This window comes from Balearica regulorum, chromosome 11 (genome assembly GCF_011004875.1).
Source record: "Balearica regulorum gibbericeps isolate bBalReg1 chromosome 11, bBalReg1.pri, whole genome shotgun sequence".
In the NCBI taxonomy this organism is placed as follows: domain Eukaryota; kingdom Metazoa; phylum Chordata; class Aves; order Gruiformes; family Gruidae; genus Balearica; species Balearica regulorum.
Genome location: NC_046194.1, coordinates 18171692 through 18198015, shown reverse-complemented (window position 1 = coordinate 18198015; position 26324 = coordinate 18171692). Strand labels below are relative to the sequence as shown.

Sequence of the window (26324 nt, the reverse complement as noted above, 5' to 3'; positions counted from 1 at the left end):
CTACCTTGTCAAGAAATTAATTTACTGATCTGTAAGCAAGACATGCAGTTCCACAAATTACTTTCTTTTGGATTTACAGATTCACAGTCATTGACCTTAACTGGTTTTAATGCACAGATTCTTTTCTTCAGGTGTTACACCTTCTACTGCTTTACAGAATTGCTCAAATTAGCTGGAGAGTTTAAAGTGGCTCAGAAAAAAAAAATAAAAATCACACCACTGGTAAGTAAATACTGAAACATCTTGACATCAGCTCATACAAGCAGTGACAGGCCAGTCCGTGTTCGCACGCAGCAGATTTCTGAGGCTTTGTGTCAGGAGGAGTTTCATAATTTGATACGATTGGGGTGGCTGATGAAACTGGCTGCGGTTTGCTTTCAGGACACAAGTTCATTTACTGTGCAGTGGTATCAAAGAATGGCTTTTGTTGCACTGATTTTTTTTTTTTTACAAGAATTTTTTTCACATACTAGTATCTTGTTACCAGTCCTTTCCTTTTCTTTTTCTTTTTTTAATTTTTTTTCTTTTCCTTTTCTTTTTTCTCTTTTCTCTTTTTTCTTTTTTCTTTTTTTTCTTTTTTCTTTTCTTTTTATCCTTTCTTTTCATTTTCCCTTCTTCTTATTTCTTTTTCTTCTTTCAAGCAAAGCAAGAATATTTCGGTGATGGTTTGCATTGTTGTGAGTCTCAGAGTCTTCCATAAGGCACTGAAGGAAAAAATATCAGTTTTTCCTATTAAAAGTACATTGCACCATCATCAATGCGTGTCATGCCTGACACCTCGGAGAGAGTACGACTGGCTCAGGTGGTCCGAATCTGTGAAGTAGCCACATTCTTTGCTGCTTCTCCTCTTGCGTGCTGTCAGGGCGAGGATCTACAACAAAACCAGAAAGATTTCATCACTGCCCGGCAGCGAGGGGCAGGGAAGCTGAGCCTGGGGAGAGGCAGAGCCTGTGGGTGATGGGCTAACCGGGCTTTTCCAGAGTCGACTTTCTCAATTCAATTCTACTTCTCATGCTTTAGAAATCACAATTTCTAGTATAGATTTTTGGGGGTTTTTTTCCCTATTGTAGAATTTTTTTTTTTGAGGTTTCCTAAAAGCACTTACCTGACCTGAGTATAGCTTAAAAAAGAAAGGGGAAGCGGTCACTAGCAAGAGAGATGTGAATTCTGATTACAGTGCTTTTTAAAGCAATCAACAAAATACTTTTATATGCACTGAGCTAGCACAATGCTGGAGAGAGGAGTTACCCCCTTCAGCATGAGGCCAGCTATCGCTGTTCCTAGTACAGGATGGTACCAAGCCAGGGAAGAAATTTAAATCACTTATACTCTGAGACTGCCACCAGACGATGTTTCAAAAGCCCTTTTGCAGCAGTCCGCTGATGCACATACCAAAATATCACACACAGCTTAAAATAAAAAAAAAGAAATAAAAAAAAAGAAAATAGAAAGAAAGAAAACCCAGAGGGCTTTAGTTCCCGGCCCGTAGCCGTACCCCTAGATTTTCACACTTTCTGTGCCGTACACGTTGTAGCCTTCTCTGTACGTAGCATAATTCTGGGTGTTGGTGGCGGGAGCAGGTTTGAAGTTCTGCGTGTTCTTGGTGAGTTTCATTCGCTTGGACTCAGCCCGAGACTTGTAGCAGAACTCGATCAGAGCCACCATCATGGCCAGCCCGAGGCCTCCCACCAGGATATAGAAAACCCCGGCCACATTGCTCAGGCTCAGAGCGCTCGTCTTGTCCTAAGAGAAACGAGCCACGCCGTTAGTTTGGCTGCGAGGAGCAGACAGACAGAAAGACAACAGGCTACTTTGCCCTTAGTCCTAGCTGGAATAACTACGCTCATGGCATTTAGTGTCCCGCTCACGGATCGGTGCCGTTCCCCCCGTCCCCGGCAGCCCGGGGCTGTCTCCCACCCTTTGGCGGGCAAAACCCTGGCTGGCTCCAAGGCGATGAGACTTTTTGTTAAATTATTTTTTATTTTTTGGTTTTTTGGCCACTGACTTCCCCAGGCTTTCGGTGTCCTAGAGCAAACCTGTCTATGGCCGAGCATCTCTGGTGGCAAAGGCGCCTTGGGAAAGCTCTGACGGGAAAAGCAGTGGCTGCATAAAACAGCGGGTTTTGCAGAAGGCCATTATAAAACTACAAAAAGAAAACCCCAAACCACTACACACTTGGTTTTGGTGAATGTAGATAAAATTATTGAGATGCTGCTAAACTTATCTACCTTTTTTTTTTTTCCCCCAACAGTTAGGGAAAAAAAACACCCTAGGAAGATGGTCAGTTACTTTAAGGTCAAGCAGCAGAGCCCTAAGCTGAACTAGCACCTTCCGTGACTGCGGGAGAGCACATTTCCGAATAAAACCAGTCATTGTAACACAAAAAAAAATTCTGGCCAGGGTTCACCTTCCTTCAATACATGTCAGATGGGGGAAAAGGCTTGCATTTTTCAAATTCTGCAATCAGTAAATAGAGCTGCAACCCTTTTGCTGCTGGGCGGGCCGGCTGGCTGGGTGCAGGGATCGGTGCCGGCGGGCACGGCGCCTGCCTGGGGGGCAACGTGCGGCGCTGGGCCGTGCCCGGGGAGGACACTTGCTGGCGGAGCAGGAACAGGAACAGCAAAACGTGGTATAGCCAGAATAAAGTATCAGCTACCTTGTGTAAGTGTCTGTGCGTTGCACAGGCAGTTTGGGGAGATGCAGTTGTAGCCAACAGCCTGCCGTTTACACTGAAGATACTACTCATTTACACCTCCTTTCAATTATGTTTTCCTTCTACAGCTGCCGTGCATTCAGATGTCCCCTGATCCCAAATTTATCTCCTACAACAGCTACAGGGTTGTGCTCTGAGCAACTTCCAGTCCAGCTGAAATCAATGACTTTTTATTATTAGCTTTGACAGAACTTGAAACTGTCCTCCAACACAGAGAGGGTGCTTCCAAATGATAGTTTTCTGTTTGAATGATTGTAGAGAGCACTTCCAAAGGCACCAGGGGAGTTAGGCACTCGACTGCAACTGATTTCAGCTGGAGCTGGATTTCTCCTCCTCTTGGTGCCTTCGAAAATGTCCTTTACTCCAGCAAGCCCAGCACTTTCTACAGTGTTCTTCTCCTCAATGGCTCTATAAGGATTTAAAAAAATAAAAAAATAAATAAATAAAAATCCTCTTTCTTTTAACTGAATGGTAAATATTTCCTGCAATTTAAGTGTGCAGCTACTGGGTTGATCCACCTGTCACCTCAGGGCTGGCATCTCCACTGGGGTCTCCAGTGGTCCTGCACGAGGAGCTGCCGGAGGCTGGCCCTGCCGCACGGCTGGTGTGGGACAGGGCACTGCAGCAGCAAAATGGTTCAAAGCAGAATAAAAAAGAATATACAATATTTATGTAATGAGTTACCAATAGTATTTCTAGATTTTTTTTTTAAATCAAACCAATTTCAAACTGAATTGGGCAATAGGGCAGGAAGGGTGGTTTTTTCCTTATCATGGGTCTGGCCTGAAGTTGTCCACCCTTAGCAAGCGCGTGACTGTTTCCCCACCTGACATGTAGAGAATCGAAGTCACAAGTTTGAAACAAAAATGTGTTTTTTCAATAAAACTAGAAATAAGAAAAGATGCTGGCCTGAATAATACACATTGACTGTGCTGAAACTCGCACAATGAAATGAAGATACCAGCTTGGGAGACTTTGGGGGCTTCTCTTTCCATGTTTTTCTAGCAAAATACTCAAATAGTAAAACATACTTACAACTACAGTCTGTTACTGCATAAGAGAAAAATGCTGTCAAGTTCAGAGACTTAATTATTTTTTCTATTTTTTTCTTTCAACCTTCAAAATGTAAATATCAACTTTTGAAAGTCATTCTTTGTATAAACAAACAGTGGGTCAAAATGTGATTGCTAATCAGTACAAAAAGACCTTCAGCGACTGACCTTACTTCCGGAGTCCTTGGCTCCACATTCACCCTTATCGTACCACCATTTGTTTTTCAGCTTGTCTAAGATGCCTTGTTCACTGAGTTTCAATACTGCAAGGTTTACAGGAGTTCTTCACGTGGGAAATAACATAAATAACATTATATTATGTTATTTTATGTTATTCAATCTTTAAACTACTTTAAAACTATACAAAGCGATAAAGCAGGGTTCCTGGCCACAAAGTATTTACACTGCAGGCAACTGGATCATCCCCTTAAGTTAACGCTAGAGCAACGCTATATTACCAGGTCCTGCCCATATCGCTTTGAGTAATCGGCACTCACTGTTAAATGCAGGTAGCAGAAACAAAGCAAGGCCAATTTCCCACTTTTCCACGATCACAGGCAGTCACAGTAGCTTTAAGGATTACGGTGGGTTTGATCTAGCAGGACGCCTGGTATTGCACTAACAGACAGCAAGCCCCGCAAACGAGCCATTGCGGCTTCTTATGGTACAACACCGCTTGCGGCTCCAGACCCCCGCGCAGCCCCCCGCACCCAAGGGGCTGTGCGTGTTTGTGCGTGCACACGTCTGCAAAGCGAAAAACCCCAGGGTGGATGTCACGGAGGGAGTTTTTGCCAGCCCTGCCGGCGGTGGTTTCTCCCGCTCCGGCAGTTGCCGCCGCAGGGGCCGTGCTCGGAGGCACCGCGCGGGCGGCTGCTCTCCCTGGAGCTGCTGCATCCTGAACTCCGCCGGCCCAGGGAAGTGCAGCAGAAAATAAGCAAACACAGACCTTTAGGAAACAAATTAGTGAACACAAAAACGCCAGCTGAAAGTGCCCGGGGTGGGAAATGTTGGCAGGATGCCAGGAGCTGCTGACTGGTGCTAAGAGCCCGCAAGCCCGGGGGCCCTGAGCTTGTCCGTCCCTTCCCTGTGGGAAAGCGGCGCCTGAGGAGCCTTCCGTTGGGTTTTGCAATTTCCATTTCCTCCTTGTGTAATGCCTTGGGGTTTTTCCCGCCCATTTTCATGAGACAGGGTCCCTTCGTTAGGGACACCTTCAGCTCCTGCTTGACCGGCTTTGATCTCTGCTCCATGGCCGTGCGGGGCAGCTGGTAGGGAGGAAAGGGATGGGTCCTTAGTCCTCATCCTCGATGACGCTGTGCCAGTTCGCATGGGGTAACACCAGGCAGACACAGGCAGGGCTGCCCTGCACCATGCCCCGCTGTGGGTCCATCCACGCCTGCGCTCAGCGGAGCAGACGCAGGAGCTCAGCCCACGTGTGCCCCGGTGCCTCGCTCCTCACTCTCGCTGCGCTCTCCCGCTCCTGCCCAAAGTCCATGACTCTGCAGAGCTGAAGAGACTCAGGAGAAAGAGCAGCACAACCTATACAAAATACCTTAATGACAAGCTTAATTACATGGCGGCATTTAGGGAAATGCCACAGGCTGGGAGGGCTCACGGCCCTGGAGCAGCCGGAGCGGCCGGGCCCTGCCCTGCCCGGGGCAGGCAGATGCTGGAAGAAGCAGCTGGCGAAGAAGAGCCCCGTTCCCTCATTTGCCAAGAAGCTGCCTCCGAGATGGCCATGAGACCTGTTGGCAGCTGATGTTGAAAAGCGCTGCCCTCGGAGGTGCTACGTGTCCTTCGGGAGGAGAGCGGGCATCAGGTGCCACCCTGGAGGGCAGCAGCTCACGGAGCAGGGGACAGGTAGGTCGTGGAGGCCATGAGAAGAAGGTGCACGCTCAAGAGCCGAATGCCCCATGGGCTGCACCAACGTGACCCAGCGTGGCGTTACCAAGGCCAGCAGGGAGGGCAAAAGCGGGGAAAAGCCATCGAGGTGGGGAGAACCGCCGGTCCCTGGTCCCAGCGGCAGCGATGCCGGCACTGCCTGCGCTGGCAGAGCTTCCCGGCTGGCCAGGCAGAGGCAGCACCACTCTTCCTGGTCTGCACAGGCTCCGTTTGACACCAGCCAAGATTTCGTTTTTGTAAAATGGCAATTTTAAGCAGCAGCTGTAATCTAATGAAGTATCAATCAGGGAAGGCTGTATGCACTCAGCCGGACACAGCCGACGGGCGGCGGTGACAACCCGCACGAGACGCAACGTGTTGCTGGCTCGGCTCTGGCAGCAGACACGGAGCCCCTCCGCCACGAGCCGGCGGCATCGTCAAAAGCCAGCTGCACGGCAGCTACATTTGCATCCACCTACAGGTAGGGCTATAAAATACCAACGGGAGCAAAGCACGCTCCGCAGACACCGCAAACACCCCGGGTGCTGCAGGTAACGCACCTGCCCCATTGGTTTATGCCGACGGGGACCGGCCAGGTCCTGGCCAAGCCACCCCCGTGGACCCTCCTGGGCTCCTGTGTTGTGACAGACCCCCGGTGACACCCGGGCAAATACGCTACAAGAAGCTGTGCATGATTGCAATGCAAGTCGGTGAAAGCTGAGCGCCTTTACCTATCCATTACAAGCCCCAGCAGAAAAAGTGGTGTGGATTATTGCTTAGAGAACAGCGCTCTCATTTTAAATTTCATTTAAAAACTATCCAATTTGGAGAGATTTTATGCAATACATCTCTCTGCTTTGAAAAGCATTGTGCAGCCGAGAATACACAAACAATAGGGAGAAGGTTATAAACACCTTTTCTCCTATCCGCATATTTTATTGTGCAAATTTTCCCCTCCCCCCAGTCCTATTCCAAACACTATTTTTAATTTGCATGCCTTTATAAACCCCATATGGAGTACAGAGAATTTGCATAACATCCAATACATTATAGATTAGCTTTCACAACATTATACAGTATTGGGAAATGAGGAGGCTTAACATGCTAATTAGGGTACTTTTTTTTTTTTTTAAAGCCGAGATTGCAGTTAATTGCACACACGCAACTCCCCCCCCCAAAAAAAAAGTAGTAAACTAAAATTATCTTAACTAAACAGATGGGAATTTGCCTAAACTGGGGTTTTTCACTATAGTTTGTCATGGCCCTATTTGTCAGGTGAGGTACTGCAATACCTCAGCCCAGGTAGCAAAGAGGGGATTTGCTCCGTCCGTCTGTCCCGGCAGGAGGAACAGAGGAGCGGGACGGGCAGACAAGCTCCGAGGAGCCGCTGCTGCGTGCGGAGGCGTCGCCGTGCCAGGGTGCTCCTGTGCTGGGGGGCCGCAAGGCATCCTGCCCGGCGTGGGGGCTGCCTGGTACGGGACGGGCGGGTGGTATAAAGAGGGACTAGGGGAGGAAAGTCCGACACGAAGCATGAGCGGGCGCGTGTCCTCCCCTGCCTTAGCCCTCCCCGTGCCCCCAGCACCTGGACGTTTGCCTGAGCGAGCTCCCGGCCTCCCTCGGCTCCACTATTTCACTGGCCGGGGCACTGGGATGCGCAGCGCGTTCTGGAGCGCAGAAGCCTCTCAATGTCCTAGAAAAGGCACTAATTTGTGCTTCACAGATGGAGCACGAAATGCAGCTTGTTTGATCAAAGTCCTAAGGAACAATTTTGTCTGCTCCCAGGAAATTAATCCCGTGACCTCTTCACGCACGAGCTGCTCCCCCGTGCAGCAGGATCTGAGCGACCTGATGGTGGGGGGAGGCGTGATGCCTCTGCACCCCGGCCCAGCGCTTCACCCGCAGGGATGCAATGCGAGCTGGTGTGGGATGGACTCCTCAGCTCCCAGATTCCCAGGTTAAGTAAATATATTGAAAAGCGAGCCTGGCTGCTGGTACATCTTCCCGTTGCTCGTCTCTGAGTAGCGGTGTAGCCTTTTTCAGTTTCATAGTGGGAGCCAGGCATGGCTTTGGCTGAGATCCTGGTGGAGGTGCAGCAGGGCATGGCTGGATCGTTGTGTATTTCTCACCATGTGCTTAGCAGTGTGCGGTGAACGCGACTCCTCCGTACCGTGCCTCGGCTTGGAAATCAGCCCGTCCCAAAAAATGGCCCTCGGGCAGCGCCACCACCTGACCCACACCGTCAGGTTGAAGGCTACCAAGGGTCAAAGTGTTTGGTTTGCTATTACAGAGGGAAGTGTAGGGCTCTTCTGGGAGTGAGGGCTGTTGGCTGTAGGAGGAGGATTTTCCATAGCTTGCCCTGGCACCATTTGTTTGAGGGGGGATTTTTTTTTTAATTGCCTCAGAGGCAGAGGAATGGAGAGACTAAATGCCTCAGCCGGGTCCCACACGAGGGCTGTCCCCCAGCTGCCACCTGCCTCCCCAGCCAGCTACCCCGCCCCAAAAATGGCTCAGAAGATCGTTTCCTCAGTTTCTGGGTCTCTCTCTCAAAAGATTTCCATTTTCTCATCTTTTTCCTGGGATAATTTTGTGCTTTCCAGCTGCTATTTTAATTAGGTTGCTGTTGTTGGGCTGTACAGGATATCCTATGAGGTCCTTGGCTCTTTCCCGGGTGGCTTCAGCTGTTTTTCCTCTGCCTTTAATTTATGATGGGATTCTTTTTCATCTCTCCCCCCCCGCGTGAGGTTTCCAGCCCAGCTCTCTACTAGTTTGGTTGCTTTTATCAAAGTAAAATGTTCAGAGGTTTGAGAGCTTGTGCTCTCTTGTAGCGCTCTGTATGCCCAAGAAAACAAGCTGAGGCAATTACGATTAGGATGTCAGTGTTTTGGATGTCATAAGATGGTATTCTTGGGCAGAAACTTGCAGTGGTTTTCTTCCTCAATGTAATGGAAGGATTTTTTTTTGTTTGCTTGCTTGTCCTTTTCATCCAGCTGTAGTAGGTTTAGCTGATCCAGGCTTAACCATGTGAGGTCTGTTGGGCAGCTTTACCAAACTCCGCCAGTATTTTTTTTGCCGACATCTACAAATGATGGGAAGACTTGAGTCTAGAGAATCATAGAATCATACACTGGTTTGGGTTGGAAGGGTCCTTAAAGATCATCTAGTTCCAACCCCCCTGCCATGGGCAGGGACACCCTCCACTAGACCAGGATGCCCAAAGCCCCATCCAACCTGGCCTTCAACACCTCCAGGGATGGGGCAACTTGTTCCAGTGTCTCACCACCCTCATAGAGAATAATTTCTTCCTAATATCTAATCTAAATCTCCCCTCCTTCAGCTTAAAGCCATTCCCCCTTGTCCTGTCACTACAGTCCCTGATAAACAGTCCCTCTCCAGCTTTCCTGTAGGCCCTTCAGGTACTGGAAGGCCGCTACAAGGTCTCCCCAGAGCCTTCTCTTCTCCAGGCAGAACAACTCCAACTCTCTCAGCCTGTCTCCATAGGAGAGGTGCTCCAGCCCTCCGATCATCTTCCTGGCCTCCTCTGGACTCTCTCCAACAGCTCCATGTCTTTCTTGTACTGGGGCCCCCAGAGCTGGACGCAGTACTGCGGGGGGCGGGGGGGGCGGGTCTCATGAGAGTGGAGCAGAGAGGGGAGAATCCCCTCCCTTGACCTGCTGGTCACGCTGCTTCTGATGCAGCCCAGGATACGGTTGGCTTTCTGGGCCGCAAGCGCACATTGCTGGGTCACATTGAGGAACGGTACCAGGTGCCTCATACTGAATAGTATTGCCCCCAATGGCAAATTAAGCCATTTGCTGTGGTTGATTTAAGAGAGGCACGACGTTAAGAAGATTGGTGCCCACCTATTCTCACAGGCTTCACTTTATCAGTCTGCTGCAAACATTTTTTTACACCTGGGACAGAGGTGGGTTTTATCAGTGTTTCAGCAGTTTGGTTTCTCTGCTCCCCTGTTAGAAGACCCTGCTTGGTTGCTGGCAGCATTACCTTCCCCTCTTCAGCCATCAGTGACTGCTAGAAAACAAGTTGTGCCAGTCTTTTTCCAAATGCAACGTGGCACCATCTCAAAGGGAACCTCCTCTTCTCTTTGCCTTGTGGCCCTGGGGCCTCCTCCCTGCTGCATTTCAGCCCCTCTTGCCTTGGGACACCAGCCCCAAAAGTCCTGCTGCACCCTTTGGTGCTGGTGGCCCCAGGTGACAGGACGATGCTGACGGAATGATTTTTGAAAAACACTATGCACTCACTCATTAAAATCTCACCCCTGAACTAGGTCCCCAAAGCTTCGGCTTCAGTTTAGAAATCCTGGCAACATCTCCCTCCAAATTCTGGAATCGCTACAGCCCTTCTTTGTCATGAAGGTGATCTTGCATAAAATACAGCATCACTTCCAGGCTGAGTACGTTCCCCACGCTGACGCATGGGATCATCCCTCAGAAGAGCAAGCTGTATATTGCTCTTCGTAGAGCATCTATTTCATTATTATCTATTGTCCATCCACACCATTAATATGGAAAAGAGGGAACACGATGATGCAGAGCCCATCTGCTCTCTCCTCTTACTTGTCTTCAAGACACCCTCACCCTGTCTGAGGGACTTCTTGCCCTGCCTCCTCTCACCACAGCACCAGTTTCAGGTTAGCTGCAGTAATTTTTACCTCCATTGAGAAAACTGGTGGTATTATAATATTTCTTTCTGGCCAGAATGGGTTTGAAGTAGAAGAAAAGTAAATTAATCATCAAAGAAATAGTTCTTTATCAGTCCCAAATGTGAGAAGGTGTAACTTCTGCCCCACTCAAATTACAAATCATAACTGTTTTTTAATTTGATTAATGACATTTTAGGTTTATTTTCACGATTTCACCTGCACCTATATAAAGTAGATAACCTGAAAACAGGTATTTTTATCTAGTGCCATCACTCTAGCTTAAGAAAGAGACGCAGCAGGCTGAAGTCCCACATACAGCAAAAGCAAAAGCTGGCCAGGTTGCTCTTTTGGCAATCTGATTCCAATTACTGGCCACCAAGTTTATGTGCTGGTTCTGCCAAAAGGACCCTTCCCCAAACCAACTCAGACTACGCGGAAGAGCAGGTTCTTGGAAAAGTGCTGTTAATTTATGAAAAGAACATCCAGATCTTGCCAGGCAAGGGCCGTTTTCAAGGAACGAGTGATGGAATGCACTGATGCTACCGGCTCAGTGCTTGGGTTGGTGAGGCCAGGTCACAGCAGGCAATACAGAGAAGAGCTGGCCACCACTACAGGTGACATTTAGGAGCAAAAGTCACTTTGGGACTCGAAAAATCTCACCCAATAATCCATAGACTTTCGTCAGCTGTGTGTAACCGGTGTTTGAGTGGCATAAAGTCTTGGCAACATCGTAGTTATGTTTATTACTTGCAATCAATAAAGATTTAAGTGGCGATTGGAACAGCTTTGGATAATTCACATCCCATTCTATGCTCTAATGGATGTAATATAAATGTTATACCCAAAAATGATCATTGGCAAGGAGAGCAAACAAACACGGCAGACAGCACACTGTTCCCTCAAACCAGACGAACCATTGCTCAGAATTAATTTAGGATTTTTAGATGCAATCTTTCAGAAGGCGGAGCCACAAAGAAAAGGTGCAACAAGTAAAGGCTCTTTGAAGCACTAATTAAAGGGCTTCCTCGGAGTTACACAGGACGGGGTGGGCAGTGCATGGGTTGTGCTGAATCTCCCAGGCCATGGGGCTGACCTGGCACCTTTCGCCACTTGAGTTTTATAGACTACAAACTGCAGGTGTTCCTCCAACCATCATCAGCCATTTTTTGATGTTCCGTAGAATAGATGGTGTACAGGGTATGGTGTGGCATTTTCTCAGCACTGTTGCTTGCAGCATCTTGAGAGTCCAAATGTAGCTTTTTTGGGGGCAGTGGGTGAAGAAGTCACCCATGAGCTTGAAGGAAGACCAGAATAACATCAGCGATGAGAGCTCCTCTCTGGTCTTGAAAATGTCCTTTCTCCGCTCGTGGGCTCAGATTCAGGATAGCAAAGAACAAGCTGCAGAAGAGCTGATCAGCACCTCAGTGCGGGGAGGGATGCCCGGCTGCCTGGGGAGGATGCCAACCGCCGGGCAAGAGCTCCAACCACTGCAGCTTCACTGCTCTTACGAGCGGTCCCCACGCAGGAGGGTTCAGTGGCTTCTGCAGTGCTACACAGGCAGGACACCTGCATCCCCAGCGGCACCGGGGACGGATGTGTGTCATCTCACCCGGGGACAGAGTTCACTCAGTGATGAAGCTAAGAAATTTAAAGCCAGTGGCAACAGGGATCCTCCTCACAAGGTAGCTGGATGCTGGCTCCAAACATACGGTAAACACGGCCAACAGGAGCCCCATCCATTGCAAACAGGTCTGGCTAGAAGGCAAACGCACGAGTTCCCGATGTGCTTAATACTGCATCTGCCACAATGTGAAATCCTGGGCAGACACTAACGTGCCCTTTCTCATTTTTTTCCCATCAGTAACATCAGATGGCAAATAACTCTGGTTGGAGAAGCGCCGTGGAAATGCAGGCAACGCATCACTAGGGATGCGGTATTTACAGCAAAGCGGTTTGTCTTTTAACGTACCCTGGCACTGGCCGTTTGGGTACATCGGGGAGGCAAAATCACAGTGCCAAAGGCACCCCTGGGCTCCGGCTGTGTCACACCGCGGGGACGCAGAACAGCTGTAAATCTGGCCTAATATCTGGCTAGGCCAGGTTTACTGCTGATTTGTGGGATCAGAGCAACAGGAAGCCATAGGAGGTTTCTGGCAAACCTGGCCCTCTGAAGACTGCAAGATTCATGAAGCGTGACGTCCTCACTCCGAGTCAGCCGGCGACCCTCACCGGGTGCGGTCAGACCAAGAGCTGCATCCCTGCAAAGGGGTCTGCACCCTCCTGTCCAAATCCCAGTGACGTGAAGGAGCCCAAAGTCCACGGTGGTACCAGGTCTTGGTTAGTACATTATAAAGTGGTTTTTTTACTTATTTTACTTTTAATCCCTGCTATTTTTAGCTAATCCCTTTAATTTAGGAATCTGACATATTTAGCGCACTCTCACTTCTGCAGCAGGAATTTTTCTCATTTTTTTATGACTGTTTTTCTCTTGTTTCTTTCTTATGACCAAGGCTGTCCTTGCTGACTGGAGAATCTGTGGGATTGCTGACATCAGCACAACCCAACCAACACCATTGTACCATCAAAGAGTTTAGACATCAAATGTTTGGGTTTCTAAAATCCACCTTACAGTGTCAGAGGAAAGACAAGTGGACTAAGATGCAAAGAAACAAGCCAGTTCTTAGTTCAAAATGTTTCCTAAAATCCTCTGGGGTAAAACTACTGGAAACACTGAATTACTTGTTCCTGTTGGTACCTCCGGTGACTCTCCATTAACTTCAGGGGAAGCACAGGGTGAAGTTTGTTGAAGATGTGTGGGAAGCGTCACCTTTATCATGCTCTGAGAGGTAAATATCTGAAGAGGACAGGGAGAACGACCCCAACAACTACACCATTGCTTCGCACCCAGAGTTCGGTCCCACACATCCAGCACCGCAGAGCAACCCCTCAAAGCCAAACATTCCCGAGCGGGCGCGCGGCAGCACAAGGCACTGACAAATGCAGAAATCAAGCCCGGGCACTCTGCTTAATTTGACAGGATACCATAAAAATCTCACTAACAACCATCTTGGTATCATTAAAATATAAAGATAGAAACAATCCAGGAAGAGATACCAAATCCAGCATTATTCTCTAGAGGGCATTGCTTGAGGTTAAAGACCTATCTAAATCAAATAAGGCACTTTATTCCCCCAAGCTCTATAAATCCCAGTCTGATCTGTAACTACTGAATGGACTTTTTGTCAGATCTTGTTACTGAAATAACTTCTGACTAGATACAAAACCTGCGGGTGAAAGCATTGTCCAAGTGCTCTGCGCTCTCCGAGATCAGATCTATCTGCCTGTCATAATTTACCAATTTAGCAATGTCTCCGTGCCACAACTTCATGTTTTGCTATGCACCCACGCGTGAGGGATGGGGAAGATTTCAGATGAAAATGGGCTCGTTAAAACCCACTATGTTTGTTTTTGAGTCTAGAGTTACCTGGTACTTCAAGCAGGATTGAAGAGAGCCCTGAAAATATGGGCATAAAACCATACGGTCACTCACTATTCCTGTTTGTTACCTTCTGCCTCAAAAAGTGATTTCTGTATTTCATACTGAACCTTTAATAGGCATGGAGAAAGCACCAGGCATTTCTTCTTCAAGGCATGAACACCTGGTTGCGCTTTGCTACCATTTCAGACTTGCACCATTTTTTTCCCTGCCCTGCGTTACCAGCGGTTGCACATCTACAAGATTTAACATTTGAGGGATTGAAATGCTTTATGGATGGGCAGAGGAAGGGATAAAAGCAAAAGCCATCTAGTTTGAAAAGACAAAGAGCTTTCAAAATTAGAAGATTAAAACTTGGTGCCTCAAGCCCCATATATCCCCCAGCCACCTAAGAAACACACTGCATGTTGACAGCGGGGATAGTGCTCGGAGGCATTGGGCACAGCAATAAATCCCCCCACAGAAGGATGTTGTTTTTCCTCAACAGCAGAGCCAGAAGCGGTTCCCGTTGCTCAAGGCCCCGGTGCTGGTGAGCAGCACCCCAGGACTACAGCTCCCTGGCTGCCAGCGCTGGCCGTGGGCTCATCCGTGGCCATCACCGACAGCCGGGCCGGGACCCTCCTTCAGGAGGTCACCACACATTTTGCCTCTTTTGTGCCTTTTGGTACTGACCGGTGTCATAGGATGACAAAAATCTTATCTATGAAATAGCACACAAAGGAGTTTTGAAAATTCACTTATGCTGTGATATTGCCTAATCCCTTTAATTTAGGAATCTGACATATTCCTGTGGGAGATGGAGACAGGCGGTGGCTTCTCCTGCCGGACGGCCACGGTGAGCCAGCCTGTGAGGATTGCTCCTGTTCAAAGGGCACCATGCAGGCACACCGGCTTTCAGTTCTGTTCTGATGGCAAACGCCTGTAATCGAGAGGCTTTGCAAGGTGCTGAGCACAGGTTTTGCAACCGCTATTTGAGCACTATGCAAATCATCCATCGGGGTGGGTTTTTTTAGTTACTGCTGAGTGTTTAGTAGCTGCCATAGTTCTCCATAACAGAACCTTGTTCTAGTCTTCATTGCTGTGTTTTTCCATAAATAGTGTTCTTTTGGTCGGTTCAAGGTTTCTTGCTTTTTTTTTTTTTGAAGCAGGTTGGGGCAACCGCTGTATCCTTGTGGAATCTGTGGGGTTCTCCCTTGCAGTAAGATATGCATTTTAAATTCAAGCGTTTTAACTGATGTTGTATTTGCTGCAACGGGGAAGACATACGCAGAAGCACGATGCCATTGTAACACATACACACACTCTGAATACACCTGCACGGAGCCAGAAGTGTTCACCCCTCCCTGGAGGTGTTCCAGGCCAGGTTGGACGGGGCTTTGGGCAACCTGGGCTAGTGGAGGGTGTCTCTGCCCATGGCAGGGGGTTGGAATTAGATGGGCTTTGAGGTCCCTTCCAACCCAAACCAGTCCATGATTCTATGATTCTATGTGTTACCAGCTGAGACGACAAGTTCCTCCACTCTTTGCAGAGAGTTTGCAGCCTGTGTTTGGCAGCAGCAACTGTCTCAAGGAAACTATATTTATATGTTTCATAAATGTAGCTCAAACAAATTAAACTCTGTACTAACAGGATCATAATTTAATAGAAGTGCCAAGTGCTAATGCAATAATACACGCCTATTGGATTAGGAAATGCAAGCCATAACAAGTCACTGTAGTTCATTTACAGCAGTGCCGAGACTCGAGGTACAGATGTGGCGAGGGGGTGGAAGAGCTACCCCAACAGGGAGGCGGAATAAGGCAGGGCAGGTGCTTAATGTCACGCTCAAGCCTACGCCACCTGAAACAGCAACGTGGATCTCTCCTGTCATTGCCTGAATCCTTTCTAACCTGGATGGATATGAGCAAGAGACTCAACTTACCTTGCGTGCGGGCTATCCCCTCACCTTCTCTTTCTCTTGCCTCTAGACACATCCATTTTTCCCCCCGTCTTCTATGATTTATTTCCTCTTGGGATGGCTTCTTCTGCGACTCCTGCTCTCGGGCTCCTCAGCAGGCCGCAGGCAGGTGCTGCCGAGTCCAAAGGTTACACAAGACATTCAAGGAACAGCTACGTCGCTCATACAAAGCTAGAGGTGTCCAACCCATGATTACAGTGCCGGTGAGCGCAGAGCGATCCACGATCCACCAGAGCAGCACAAGTGCCTGCGTCCACGTGAGCTCAATGCTGAAACATTAGAATTACTTTGAAGAAGAAGAAAGGCATTTACTTTTCCCTTTGTACATTAAGTGACAGCAGTTACCATTAAAGAGGAAAGAGGCAAGCCCAGACCCCCAGGGAGATGTTCAAAGGAAGGGCCCTGCTCCTGCTCCCCACTTCGAGCTGCTGGTTTTCCTTTCTCCTTTTCCAGTCCCAAGGAGCTCTGCCTCGGCTCTTCCCATACGGATGCTTACAATGCAGGATAAATGACTCATGCAAGCAATTTATGGAAATTAAGTGTTAAGCACCGCAGGTATTATCAAAATGAACGCACGAGTCACAAGTCTTTCTCTAAGATCTCTTGCGGCCGTAAAGGCAGGACGTAGTGCCACTGCACGAGGCCCGGCTCTGCCGCGGGTAACGCTGCACAAGCACGTTTCCTTGCACACTCAGGTCCAGCTTCATCAAGGCAGCAAAGCTCGTGCCCAGGATGATAAAGGTGATACAGGCAAAACAAAACGGTTCCCAATTCTTCGATGCCAGCCCTGGCTCCACCGGCTCCTTCCCAGCCTGGGCAACCTGCCCATCCCAAATTCTCGTTCTGAGTCTCCTAGTTACATTCCCAGGAAAATACCCTCAAACAATCTGCACAACACACAGACATTTCTGCAAACCAGAGCAGGCTCTCTGCCCTTCTCGGCAATGCGCTAAGCGAGATGCTCCAATGAACTTCTAGAGCATTAAGACTTCATTATTGGCACAAAACATACACAGTATTATTTCCTAATATTCTATAAAGTAATAGCCGTCAATTAAACAAATACTCTGATGTCTTCCTTTTAAAGTATTATTTTGCTTTGTCACTAATTTGCACAATACAATAATTTTATATTACTTTCCTAGCTCTGTGCTACTATCACTGGCTCTGACCAGCCATTTTATCTTTTTCCAGCTCATAACCCAGGCCTATAGAATGGGTGGCAAATAAATTCATGCTGATGAACATAATTTCAAACAAATTGCTCAAATAAATTGTGCTGCATCTTTTTAAGATAGCCATTTCCCCAAACGTTCTCTTTAAAGCACAACACATTTGGCAATGGTGCTCTTTAGATGTCAGGTATCATCTAAAATAACGCGTAACAGATTTCTTCTAAAAATATGCCACTTAAAAAAAAATTACGCTGCAAATGCTAACGGCTGCACTGAAAACGTATCAAAGCAAAATAGCACAGAGAAATGGGGGAACGAATCCCATCTGCTAATGGCCACACTCACAGCTTGGAAGGGCTTGGGAATGTGATACTTTATGGAGCATGGCTCTGAGGGCAGAACTCAACTAGCACGCCGGAAAAGTAATCCTACGATTAAAAAGAAAGAACTGAAAAATGAAGTAGTATTATGTGTCATCTCACAGATGTACTCCAAAAGAGATATCAGCCTAAAAAAAGTATTAAAGAAATTAAGTCAAATAATTAGCAAGGAATCTTGGCATGTGAAGTTGGCGAGATGCTGCATTCAGACAATCTCCTTCTGTGGTGGTTGTCATTAAATGTTACCGTGAAGGTATAAGAACACAAGAAATGCATCAATAGCAGAACTATAGAAATTTATCTTAGCAGAAAATTGTTCCTATGCAACTGAATAATTAGTTTCGCTGAAGCCACTCAGCCTGCTACCGCTGTCTGCATCCCCTTTTGTCTATTGCTTGTTAAATTCCTATTCAGCCATCACTCAGCTCTGAGATGATAGGATTGGATAATAAACAAAATAATTAATTTCCAAACTCGTAATATACTGTAACATATTTCCTGGAATACGGGTTTTTGCAACTGGTATTTTGCATTCTCTCATGATTGAGAACTCGGCTCACATGTATAAGAGAATTTGAAGACGGCATAATTTTGCCATGAATCCAACGGATGAAACCAAATTCACGCTCATTTAGGAGAGCCAAGTGAACAAATTTTGATGCACGTACCATAATGTCTGCACCAGCCAAGTCAGCCCACACATACTGACATGCAGCACAGACAAATTACGTATGGATGGAGCACGTTCCCCTTCGGACTTCTTAAATAAGAACCGCTACCGAAATGGGGTAACTCCCTTCGCCAGGGCAGTACTGACAGCCAAGGGCAGACTGGCACCCTCTGCTCCTCACCAGCGCTGGCATATACTGGTACCACTGAAAATGAGACATATAGTCAGCCGAGGCCTTTAAACAATCTCATTAAAACAGCACAGTCTCTTCAGTCTGAAATTACGAGTGGACCCCAGGAGCATGGGATGCTCACAGGACTAACCTTACAGTCTGCATAACCAAACAGATTAAAAAACTTGCAGAACGTCAGTCGAATACCTTTTCTTTTTCCTGCTGCGAGACTCAAAATCCTCGTGAAATCTGAAGTCACTGTTTCATTTTCCAGTGGCGATGAAGGTACGATAACAAGAGGCGAACTCACAACTCAAGACTCATTCGTCTCCAAGCACAGGCGAACCGCGTGCTACAGCGCAGGGAGGATGAGCACGGGAGGGCATTCTCTGGGTCACTGGGTCCTTCGCGGCACGGCGATGGGCACTGCCACAAGCGAACAGGCTGCGCACTTACCTCTGGCTTTCAGCGCGAGCTAGGGTATCAGAGCACACAGAGGAATCCGGCTTAAGAAGCCGGCACCATCAGCCTGCAACGACTCACAGCTACACCCAGCTTGCTGGCAGTAGGTAGGAAGCGGCTGATTACAAACTCGGGGCAGCGATTTCCCAAGCCTGGGTCTCTACTGGGGAAGCTGAGAGGTGGTCTGTCAGCTTGGCCGGTAGAGAGAGCTGCCCCGAGGGAGTAATGGTCCCCGTGCCGCCCTGGGTGATGGGGTGCGAGGTCTGCAGCTCCACCTGAGGCACCTTCCCTATGCCGTCCTCTCCGATTCCCCCCGGCTACCACCTCCGTTAAGGGAAAAGGAAAAAAAAAGAACAATTTTGAAGTGACTCCTCTGGAACGCTCTATAAATGAAGCCGTGTTCATATAAACAATTAACCGGAGAGATGGGATGAGATGATGAGGGCAACTCAGGCTTCTGGTGGGAGGAAGGAGAGGAGGAGAGAGAGGCCAGCAAGACTGTCAGGGCTGTAGTGCCCGGAGGGCAGCACCGGTGCTCGCCTTCCCCGAGAGGGCAGCGGGGCTCCCGCGGGGCTGGGGCACCCCTGAACTCGGGGTTAGCACCCGACAATGGGGGTGGGTGCTGCCGGGAAGGCATCTGCTCGTCTGCTGCAACGCCGCAGCATCGCAGCCTGTGGCACTCAGCGCCTACAAAACGCTACCTCAGAAGAAAAGCCATGTCGTAACAAAAAAGCCCTTTGATTTACAACATCTCTAGGAACAGCTAACCCCTTCACCGCCTCCCCTAGCTTAGTCTTCTGCGGGACGTCTTCTCCAACCCACGTTCTCCTCCCTGGGGACTTCTGCCAGCTGAGCCGTGACCCCAAGAGCCGACGTCTGTAGCTCAAACAAACAAGTTGTCCTTCATCAGCGTGTTATGACAAACTGCGGAAAGACAGCGCTTTGTGATTTACAGATTAAAATAGCAAAGCAAACGTCGTGGTGTTTGCTCCCCTTCCCTCGTCACTGGACGCCCACCCATGGTATATCACAGCACACCTGCCTCCGCTCCCTGCACGTTCCCTGACCAGCACCCAGGGGTGGTATCGCTCTTTGGGAAAGGTCTTTCGGCACAAGCGAAAACAGAAGGATGGCCCTGCCCTAATTAGGACCATTTAAAAAACCCTTTTTAGTTTCCTTAGGGCTGTACGCATAAGTTGGCTGGGTTTAATTCAATGAACTTGAAGCAATGAAGTTCATTGACACCGGTTTGTACAGAGTTTTCTTTCATGGAGGCAGCATTAGACAATGCGATGCTGGATCCCAGGAGAATATTAAATATTTAATATACCGGCAAGTATAACATTATATAAAAATGGTGCGTGAAGGATGAGCAGCAGAGCTAAAAAGCAGAAAAAGCTCGCGCTCATGGCCAGGCTGCTGCTGAGCAGTGTGGACCTCCAGTTACTGAACAAACCCAAATCCGAGAGCTTTTCCTTCCTTTATGACTACACAGTGGCTTTTGCTAACATCACAGATGAGCAACTTCCTACGTAGCCAACTGTAAGCAACTCTTACTAATAGAACGCAGCAGTAATTTGCAGTAATTGTCCGAAACTGTAGTTTATGGAAAATACTGTTATTATTGATTTTGGACCAAAGCTGAAGCATTTTTATAAGGGAGATAAGGAGTTATTGTTCCCTAAGGAACTGGTTTTACTAGCTGTAGGAGAGTGTCGCTATGAAAATTTATCTCAGTACTTTTCAGTATAATAATGTATTTTAAATTAATTTTCTTGGTAATTCCTGTGCCCAAGGTAACCAATAGTACCCCGCCTTCTCTAGCTACAGCTTCTCCTCACCAGGTTAAAGACTGCAGAAATTGCCAGTTTTCCAGGCTAAGGTTGGCAATATGAAAGCACACTAGTTAACTTTTGCAATACACAAACTCATCAAAGCAACTTCCAGGGTCTCGCTACCGCACAGGCTGCCGGAAGGTCTGGGGGAAGCCCGAGCTGAGCAGAAGGCAGCGACAGCTTTGCCACTGCTGTCACTGGAGCCGGGGTTTTAATCCGCATCTGCACCAAAAGCACAGCAAACACAGACGCAGTGCTCCTGGGCAGGAGGAGTTGTACGCTCAGTGGCGTACAAAAGCTGACATTGGAATATTCTAGGCAAAACTACCAAAACCTCTAAGATTCATTTCCAGTTTAGTGCATCAACACACTTCCCTGTTGCAAGCAACATCTCTCCTGTTTCTGCTTTGACTATTGCAAGCTCTAGCTCCGTAAACGTTGCCGTGACTGCTATTATTGTACCATTAATGGGTGACTACCATCCCTGCGTAACATGATGTCTTTGCTATGACTGTTGCTTAACTCTTCTCTCTTGCCCCCACGCTGCGGTTCGATGAGCAGCCACCCTTCCCCTCCCTGAGCTACAGACCCACCCAAGCAGCCCGTCTCCAGAGACCAGGCTTCCTCCGTGGGGCTCTGGGGCCACCAGTTCAGGCCAGCAAAGCAGCACATGCGCATACTGGTTTGCTTGACCCCTCCCCAAAAGAACAAAGGAGAAGGGAGCCCTCTCGCCTCCGGGTCTGTGCTGGCACGGCTGATCCTGGTGACGAAAGCCTCTCAAACCCCACTCTGCATCACAGCTAAATGATGGAGAAGGACTGAAGCCGTGTCCTCAGGGGTTACTACGGCGGCCAGATGCGATTGCTGCTTTCTTGTACAGTCACAAGTCCTGATTTGCTCTGCGTAGGTCCCACCAATACTGGACTGTCTATCTGTTAGTTAAATAAGGTTTCCAAGCTTGACCAAGCCTGCTGACAATATTTTAAGACCGTTTCTTTGAAAGAGCTACTGGGCAAGCGAATGGCTTTTTTTTTTTCCCCACCACAATTATTCAAATGGTTTTAATCTGGTTTTGGTTTTGGTTTTGTTTTTTTCCTTGAGAAGTAAAATAACAGCCTTGCCGATTACTCTTTGCTAAGGTACCCGATTGTGGTGACATTGAGGCTGACCTTGGAGTCACCTCCCCCGCTGCCGCACTCTCCTTTGTCGTACCACCATTTGTTTTTCAATTTGTCCAAGAGGCCTTGCTCATTCAGTTTTAATACTGCCAGGTTAACAGCATTTCTTGAAACGATAAAACATAACTTGTAAGAAAAAATGCACAAATGCTTAGGAAATCGTAACGTATAAAAAAAGGAGCACAAGAGGACAAATTGGCTAAAATTTCACAGAACGTGGAGCTATCAAAATGTCTGTACAGCAAATACAGGGTTAAATATTGTAAGGTGGCATGGAGGATAACATTTGCTCAAAACTGAAGTGTGCGGGATGGGGAAATCGTCTTTGAGAAAAAAGGTAACAAGAACACCACATCATGCAGTTAACATTCGTCACATATGGCAGGTTAACTCGGCTTTTACCATTTAAATTGAAAAAGCCATTGAACTGTAAAATTAAAACAGCAACAAACAATCAGAAAGGACAACACGAAGAGAACACTAAAAAAATGGATGCATTAAATAAACGAAACCATAATTTACCGTCTTATTTAACTCCATGGAATATTGAAGATTTTAAACTTTAAAGTTACCTCAAAATCCACAAGAAAGAAAATGACAACACAATACATCAGGGTAGGTGGAATACTATAACAACATGGATATTGTTATATTATTCCACCCACCTTAATGCTGAGCCTTTGGGGGTTGCTACACCATAGCCCTTGGAATCCAGGTTGCCGCCAACTTTCATGGTGTCGCAGGGCTTGCGCTGCTCGATGTACTCGTTCATCGTGGACTCCAGCAGGAAGGCAAACTTGCCCTTCGACTTCCGCACCCTCGCCACCCCGTCTGCCGTCGTTTTGGTGAACACCGAGGGCTCGGCCGACTTCATGTACGACCACATTTTCTCGTAGACGGCTATTTTTGACCTCTGGGAGAGACAAAAAAGAGGGAAATGAAGAGCCGCGTTGGCAAGGGCACAAGACTGAGCTGCTTGGGCTTAGTCGCCTTACGGGTATAATTACGACCCTGTAACTGATTAAGGCTAACAAATAAAAAAGTCAAGGTAGCTCGGAGGGAGACACATTGCCCCCTGAACAATGACCAAACCATAAAAATGGTTGGGGAGGGGAAAACATATCTCAGACATTTATTCTGCTAATTGCCACGTAATTGGCAGCCCGGCAGTCAGAATGAGAAACGGTGTGTGCCCGTCCCAGCGCCCCAGCTCCGGCTCTGCCGTGGGTTTATCTGCCTGCGTGCTGCTCTGCTACTGAGCCAGAGGGAGGACGTTAAATCCCAGCTCATCCATCACGGCCAACAGATGCAGAAGAACCCTCTCCTCTTCGCACAAGTCCTCACTCAGCATTGGTTTTCTGTGCTAACTCATAGCCAGGAAACACAGACATTTGCTTATTACAAGTTCCCAGCAAGGCAGGAGTCCGCTTTTCACAGCGGCGATGGCAGGTCTACGATACAGGAGACCAGGACAGCTCTAGTGGCTTCTAATAGCGATGCTCACACAAGGGGTATGAATAGTAATTACAAAATCCTTTATGAATCAATGGTCAATTTTTCAAAATTCAGTGTCAGGTTTTCCTAAAAGATAGCAAACACAAATATTAGCAATAAGCTGACTAAATTGCTGGTTAACTGCTTGCGTGTCATGCATATATGTATTTTTTCTTTTCCCCTGTTTTCCTTGTCTTGAGACTGAGCCAATCCTAACAGCCTCTAGCTCAGCATACAGGTTTTGTAAACCTGGAAACGTTGAGAAATGTGTTACTTCCCCTTCTCCCTCTTCCCCACCAGTAACATTTAAACCACCCTCAGATCTGAAAGCCACCTCCAGACTCTTAAGCATTCATATCCTGGACTACCGGTTCAACTTTCCTGCTTGGTCGACAGAAGGCAGTAATGCCAACTGTATTTCTCTAAAGTCTAGAAATCCAAAGGATTTATATAAGGCTTTCAGTCCAAGCTGCGGGTATCTCGAATTTATACCTCCTACTCCTTGCCAGGTTCCTGTCCACAGCTTTCCTTGCAGAATGGGAATGAGGCAGGCAGTAGCTAAATCTAGTTCAAATTTAACAAACTTGTGGCAGAAGACTGTTAATGTCCATCAGCTTGATGATCGAGACACGTTTCCTCCTCGTTCAGGACAATTTAATGTGTTTTGAATAACGTAATGCTTAACAACCAGCCTCCGAACATTTCACAGGGAGCAAGCCCTGCCTTCACCGTTCTTCAGATTAACGTGCTCAGCTAGTGTCGCTACGACTGATGGAGAGCAGCATGGGCGGCAAGATTTTATTTTAATTATCCTTCCTGATGAGCTGAAAAACAACTGAAAATGCAAACCAATTAACATCAGCCTGATCGACAATAGGAAATCAGAGACGACAACACAGTGCAGCTTCATCAGGAGCTGGCTGGGTGGCGGGTGCGAAAAACAAGCAAGAGGGGTTTCAGCTGAGAGCGTTTCTTGGCTAAAGACGGGCTGTACGGCTTCGGTTGTGAAGAAGCGATGGGAGGAAGGGGGATATAAATGGGGCCTGAAATGGTCCTCGCACAGATAAATGAGGGAACCAAGGGATTTGCCTGGCTTCCCCTGCAACAGCAAACACTGAATAACCTGAGATGCGGACAGGGGCTCTGAGCTGTGGCGGGCAGCATGGTAAGGTGCGTGTCCTTACAAACTTCATCTTCTTTGAACATAAATAACACAAACGCACCTGCCCATTTATATTTGCAAGTGGGCATCTAAGGGACAAAAGGAAGGTAAAAACACAGCTTTACTCTCTCTCTTTATACCACTCGGCAAGCTGAAGTGGTTAGCCTTCAAAAATTGTGCATGCGCTACGTATGCTTTTCCTTGTTTTCCTCTGCAGAGTGTGCCCTCAATTACACAGATAAACCAGAATTCTTTTTCATTTTCTAATTCACACCGGAATATCTGTCTTTAATAAGTTCTTTCATACTCTTTCCAGCTGGCCTGACTACCTAAAAGCAATTGCCAATACATCTGTGCATTGTTAATAATAACAGTTATCTGATGAGTGCCAACAGCACGCTCAGGGCTGCAAATGGTCCAAACAACGCACGTTCCCTGCTCCAAGGGCAAAGGGTGAATATCCTCATTCGTGCTGCAAAAAAAACCCCCAAATTCCACGGCTCAAAACCCCATCTCTTTTCAACTTTAACAAATAGCCTAAGCTTTATAGTTTGCTCCCTTCACTTAACTCTTTTGGATGATGTGGTTAATAAAAATCAGTACATTTCTATATCATCATTGTCTACCTCTTCTTCTGCCAAGTAGGATTTTCATAATATCTTGTTATTATCAAATTAACTAAATGGGTATAGCAGTCTGATCTAGTAGAAGCAGACAAAAATGCAAGCTAGAAATAAAATGCATCGGGCATGTGTTGGTTTCGGAGCGGCCAGAGCCTGGCTGGGGGAGTCTGAGTGAGGACCCACGGACGTCCTGGGAGTAGGGACCAGGGAGGTGATGGACTCCAGCCACTGCATCCTGCTCGGTTAGCGCTACTCTTTGCAGCCGTTCCCCTAAATTCACAGTGAGGGCAAAATAGTGATTTATGATGAGGCTTCTTAGACAAAAGGACAGTGCCACCAGAGGAGCTGGGAAACCTGCAAACCTGCTCAGAAGTGCTTGCGGGCGTTTTCCGCCCCAGGTGCCATATCTTACATCTGCTCAACAACATGAAACAATCAGTTGATTAAAGCTGGTCAGACGCAATGAGATGAAATGAAAGACGGTATTTTAGGCCAGTCAGTCTCACCTCTGTGCCCGACAAGATCTTGGAGCAGATCCTCCTGGAAACTATGCTAAGGTATGTGGAAAATAAGGAGGTGATCTGTGACAGCCAACACGGCTTCACTAAGGGAAAATCATGTCTGACAAATTTGGTGGCCTACTACAACAGGGCTACAGCATTGGTGGATAAGGAAAGAGCAACTGACGTCATCTACCTGGACTTGTGCAAGGCATTTGACACTGTGTCGCATGACATCCTTGTCTCTAAATTGGAGAGACACGGATTTGACAGATGGATCACTCAGTGGATAAGGAATTGGCTGGATGGTCGCACTCAAAAGACTTGTGGTCAATGGCTCGATGGCCAAATGGAGACCAGTGACGAGTGGTGTTCCTCAGGGGTCAGTACTGCGACCAGCAATGTTTAACATCTTTGTTGGCGACATGGACCGTGGGATCTAGTGCACCCTCAGCAAGTTTGCCAATGACACCAAGCTGTGTGGTGCAGTTGACACGCTGGAGGGAAGGGATGCCATCCAGAGGCCCTGAGAGGCGGGCCCGTGCGAACCGCATGAAGTTCAAGAAAGATGGCCAAGTGCAAGGTCCTGCACATGGGTCGAGGCAATCCCAAGCACAACTACAGGCTGGGCAGAGAATGGATTGAAAGCAGCCCCGAGGAGAAGGACTTAGGGGAGTTGGTGGACAAGAAGCTCAACATGAGCTGGCAACCTGCGCTTGCGGCCCAGAAAGCCAACCGTATCCTGAGCTGCATCAAAAGCAGCATGACCAGCAGGTCAAGGGAGGGGATTCTGCCCATCTATTCCACTCTTGTGAGACCCCCCTGCAGTACTGCGTCCAGCTCTGGGGGCCCCAGTACAAGACAGACATGGAGCTGTTGGAGCGAGTCCAGAGGAGGCCACGAAGATGATCAGAGGG

At 47.8% G+C, this 26324-nt stretch overlaps 1 protein-coding gene across 7 annotated transcripts in view; it reads right to left on the bottom strand.

The window, feature by feature from the left end:
• Positions 1–530: 530 nt before the first annotated feature.
• Positions 531–26324, bottom strand: part of GRIA3 (glutamate ionotropic receptor AMPA type subunit 3) — a 156065-nt gene continuing 130271 nt past the window's right edge. Inside the window, exons 13-16 of one of the 7 annotated variants that reach the window (XM_075763570.1) lie at positions 22294–22541; positions 21620–21734; positions 1496–1743; positions 531–871 (exon numbers count right to left, since the gene is read on the bottom strand). In XM_075763570.1, the coding sequence (XP_075619685.1) occupies positions 1498–1743; positions 21620–21734; positions 22294–22541 (609 nt within the window). In that variant the 3' untranslated portion in view covers positions 531–871; positions 1496–1497. Of the gene's footprint in view, positions 872–1495; positions 1744–3933; positions 4049–21619; positions 21735–22293; positions 22542–26324 lie in introns of those variants that run through there. The other 6 variants (XM_075763569.1, XM_075763572.1, XM_075763571.1 and 3 more) reach the window with 6 other exon arrangements.